The sequence below is a fragment of the Gracilinanus agilis genome, chromosome 4, assembly GCF_016433145.1.
Source record: "Gracilinanus agilis isolate LMUSP501 chromosome 4, AgileGrace, whole genome shotgun sequence".
Classification (NCBI taxonomy): domain Eukaryota; kingdom Metazoa; phylum Chordata; class Mammalia; order Didelphimorphia; family Didelphidae; genus Gracilinanus; species Gracilinanus agilis.
In genome coordinates this window covers 79340981-79345754 of record NC_058133.1, presented here as the reverse complement: position 1 = coordinate 79345754, position 4774 = coordinate 79340981, and the positions used below count along the sequence as shown (strand labels likewise).

At 44.0% G+C, this 4774-nt stretch overlaps 1 protein-coding gene across 1 annotated transcript in view; it reads left to right on the top strand.

The window, feature by feature from the left end:
• NMNAT2 (nicotinamide nucleotide adenylyltransferase 2) overlaps positions 1-2864 on the top strand; it is a 97461-nt gene extending 94597 nt beyond the window's left edge. The window contains exons 9-11 of the mRNA XM_044674902.1: positions 125-226; positions 379-446; positions 2762-2864. Coding sequence (XP_044530837.1) covers positions 125-226; positions 379-446; positions 2762-2864 — 273 coding nt within the window. The remainder of the gene's footprint in view (positions 1-124; positions 227-378; positions 447-2761) is intronic.
• The last annotated feature ends 1910 nt before the right edge of the window (positions 2865-4774 follow it).

The window sequence follows — 4774 nt, the reverse complement described above, 5'->3', positions numbered from 1 at the left end:
TTCTCCTTCTTCTTCTTCCATCTCTTTTCCCTTTTCCTTCTTCCTTTCATTTCCCCCCTTTTTCCTTCCTTTCTTCTATTCCTTCATTCCTTCTTCTGTTCCTTCCTTCTATGTATTGCTTCAGATGGAGGTGATTGTTGGTGACTTTGGAATTGTGGTGGTACCTCGGGATGCTGCAGACACAGACCAAATTATGAACCATTCCTCAATACTCCGCAAGTACAAGGTGAGTCATCCATCTCCTTAATGAGACAGCCTACTCCCTTCCCTAATCCAAGCATACATCATCCAAATATCCTGGGGCTCAGGAGGAGTAGGGAAGCTGGTGGTACTTGGGGCCAAGTGCTTAGTAACCCACTTTCTATGCTCTATTCCCAGAACAACATCCTAGTGGTGAAGGATGACATCAACCATCCCATGTCCATTGTCAGTTCCACCAAGAGCAGGTGAGTATAACTGGCACAGTAGCAAGACTGCTGAATTTGGAGACTAGAGGACTTAGATTTAAATTCTTCCTCTGCCTCATAATACCTGTGTGACCTTGAACCAGTCACTTGAATATCTCTCTGGGCTCTTATTTCTCCACCTGTAAAATGAATACCCTTAAGGTACTCTATAGCTCCAAATCGATGGTCTTATGATTGGTGGCTGAAGAACCTTTCCTCAGCTAGGTGGAGGAATTTCCACTTTCCTCTTTCCATATGCCCCTCATTGAAGGGAGGATAGGACATACCTGAAATCCTGACATCCAGCCTTATATCTTGTTATCATTCATTTGACCTCATCCTTCATGCTTCTCAAATAAATTATCCATTAGTTGACTCAGGGTGGTTTCCATAGAGACTTCTCAGAAGGAGAGGAATAGACTGCATGACCTTTCAAAGTCCTTGTTGACTTCACTAAGTCTGGTTTCCAAGCTAAAATGATGCCACTGCTATCAGTACTAGAACATGAGGCAACTAGGTAGCACAGTGAAGAGAGCATCAGTCTTGGAATCAGGAGGACCTGAGTTTCTGATACTTCCTAGCTATCTGGGCAAGTCCCTTAACCCTGGTTGCTTAGTCCTTGCCATTCTTCTGCCTTAGAACTGGTACTAAAACAAGGTAAAGATTAAACAAAAATACTAGATCATGGTATATCCATTCAAATCATGTAGATCTGGTGATTTAATTAACACCAGTATTTCCTCCCTGCTCCCCACCAATCATCAGCTAGTGAAAAAAAACCACAACAGAAGATGCCAATCTTTACCAGTGATATGTGGAGTGTCTAGGTCATTCATTCTGGCATGCCACTATAGATTTGAAGTACGTATGAAAGATATTAAATATTCACTTCAAGCCTGGGATGATGGGATCCTTCCTGACTCAGAGTTATCTAGGATTTCCTTTCTGCTTCTCCATTTGTGTGAACTCTGAGCATTCCTGGGGGGGAATAGTCATTCCGGTCAGCATCAGGACAGTCTGTTCAGTTTGCCTCTTTACACATGTAGGAAGGTCATTTGGTAGAGTCTGTATTTATTTTTTGCCATTGGGGAAAGAGGTGAGGACCATATGGAGCACAAGAGCATTGCTGTGAGAGGATCTGTGATGATAAACTGGAGTACATCTGTAGACTTTTCTAGTGTCCATATGCCTCAACTGGTTATCCGGAGGCTTCTCAGAATTCACACTGGGTGGGATATATAACTAACTACAATTATAATTTATTGTATCTTAGAGGAGAGAGAAAGAGAGAAGGAGAGGGAGATTGAGAGAGAAAAAGAGGGGGAAGGAGAGGAGAGAGAGAAGAGGGGAAAGGAGAAGAGAGACGACAAAGAGAAGGAAAGGAGGGGAAAGGGAGAGGAGAGTGAGATGGAGAGGAAGAGGGAGAAAGGGAGATAAAAGGAGAGGAGAGAATGGAGGAGAAAGGGGGAGAGAGGAGAGAGAAAGAGTGACAGAGAGGGAAAGGAGAAGAGAGGAGGAGAAAAAGAGAAGAGGGAGAAAATAGAAAGAGGGAGGAAAGCATGAAGAGTGAGATAAAAGGGGAGAAGGGAAATGGGGGAGGAGAGAGAGACAGAGACTGAGAAAGAATATGAGAATGAATTGAAGTCGTTGGCTACTGAAGTCCCTTCCCTTCTAACTCTAGAATTCTGATTCTCTGATTCCCCTTTGGGTCCTGAATCCCTACAGACAGTATGAGGAAATTCTAAGTGAAACCAATTAGTCAGCCAGACAAAATTGTAAGCTAGGTGAAATGTGGCATCTGACCTCCAATTCCCTCAACTCCTGTTCTATGTCCTGTTCTCTATAGGGTCTCACCATTCTCTTAGCTGATCCCAGCCTTCGAAGATGCCTGAAGGAAAGAGATCTAATAAGATATCAATAATTCATCATGAATTAGTTTAAGTCATTAATTCTCTCAGGAGTATTTGCTTTCCCAAAAAAGCTGAGACAAGGAGAAGAGCCCAAAGGAATGAATCTCCAATCCTAGAATTTCAGTTTTTGGCCCTGTTTGGAGTCAGAGTAGTCTCTCTGAAGTTTTTTGACAGACAACTGCTAACTTTGCCTATTTATTATCAATTCTGTGTATTGGTTCCAATTTTGCCTACCTACTTCTGAGGCTCTCTGGAGGCCACCTGCCATGCCGACCCTCGAGGGCTCTGTATCTCCTCTCGCTCTTTGATGGAACTTTCTCCCCGTCCTCCTCCTCTCTCCCTCACTTCTATCACCCAGACTACTTTCAGAGGTTCTGATTCAGGCCATTTTCTTATTTCCCGCAGACTGGCCCTGCAGCATGGGGATGGACACGTGGTGGACTACCTAACCCAGCCCGTTATTGACTACATCCTCAAGAGCCAGCTGTACATCAATGCCTCTGGATAGGCACCGTTGCTCCTTCCCTTTCCTCCCTGACCGCCAACCCTGTCGCTGCAGCAACTCAGCCCTCGTGCTTACTCTCCTCCTGTTCTCCATCACTTTTTCCTGGCCTGTTTGTCCGTCTGTCTACTTCTCTTTCCTCTCTCCTTGTCTTTCTCTCATTGTCTCCCACATGGGTCTGTCCGCCTCCCTTGCTGACTCTAATACCCCACAGGACAGTGTTGTTCCAAGAACTCGGGTACTTGGTACATGGAGCCCCTTTCTACAGTCATCTCTGGACAACCTTTCTGCTTGTTCCCTGGGTTGGGGGTAGACCAGGGTTGGGGAGGGGAAAGTACAGCCCATAGAGGTATATTGATGTCCGTTTCCCAGCATGCTCTAGGGAGGCGGCTCTGGTGCCCACCTTCCCAGCATGCTCTAGGGTGGTGGCTCTGGCACTCGCCCTCCTAGCATGCCCTTTATCACAAAGGGCTGGCCTTTTTTTTTTTTTCCCCTCCCACCTCTCATAAGACCTTGGATGAAATTGGTGTCTCTGGTTCTTTTTGTTTAATCTCCACATGCACTCCTTTGGTATTCCTTCTGTTTTATTGTGCTATTGCATTCAGTCTCAGCTCTCATTATTGGGGGAGCCAAGCCCTTGAGGGACACCCCCAAATATGAACCTCAAGCAACAAGGTGGAACACTCTTTTTTTGGCCAAGAGTGAACCACTTGGGTTTTGAAGTCCCAGGAAACAGAGAGAAAATTTCTACAGTTGTAAGTCTGGGAAAGAGTTTTCCCCAGGACTTTGAACCTATTTCTTCAGGTTTTGGTTCCAGGAGATGGTTTTCCTGCTCCAAAACTGAATAATGGCTTAACTTTTAGTTTAAATAAAGCCTGTCATTACACATTTTGGAAGGCCCAACCATTGAGCATTTGGGTTATAATTGAACTAGAACTAGTGGGAAAGGTGGGAACTGTTGGTCAAAAAGTGTTTGTTAGAGTACCCACCTCCTTCAGCTCATTGTACCCTTCTGCACCAAACTTAGGCATACATCTGGATCACTTATGCCAGGTGAAATTCTAATAATGCAGCAATTTCTAAAATAAATAAGCTAAGTGGTCATCCAGCCTTGGACATCCTTGAGAATCTGGTCTTTCTATGCCCTCTGTCTACTAATAGTATAATCCTTCCCTTCAGGATAAGATATTCTGAAAATGAATCAATGATGTGGGCACTCCTTTCACTTGTGCAGATCACAACCCATTCACATCATCTCACGATCTTGGGGAAAAAAAGCAAAAACAAATGATTTTGTTCACAGTGACCCCACTGTGTACTCTCTGAGGACATCCAGGATTAAACATTTTTTTTGTGGAGTAGAAGTAATATCCCAGTATTTCTGTAAGGCTAGGATGAGAACTTCTAGGGAAACTAAGAAACATCAATTACCGTCTGATTAAATTTGCCTTAATAGAGACATGTGTTCACATAATGGGACTCTCCATGGGAGCACTGAGCCTTCAGGAAACCCATTTAGATGCATGGATTCCAGTTGTTTCTTCCATTTCCTCTCTACTATTCACCCTAAAAGGGGCTCCAGGGACCCAAGGCTGACTTCCTAAATCTTGTATTCTGCTTAGGAACCAGGGTGACTGGCTCCCAGTGACTGTCCATGCCTCTCAGCTGATTTTGGGTGATTCTGGTTGACGTTAAAGAAGGCTCTCAGAACAATGAAGCCTTTTTATCAAAATTCCATACCAGGATGGTTCTTTTGAGTCTGATAGAGAGTGAAATCAGAGAACTATTAGTTTGCCAACCCATAAGTCTTCTTTGGTACAAAATTTCACACTCATCACTATAATTAAAATTTCAGGCCAGTTTTCTTGTGACAGTGGAGGACGGTGGTGGTATATGAACTTAGTTTGATAAAGTTT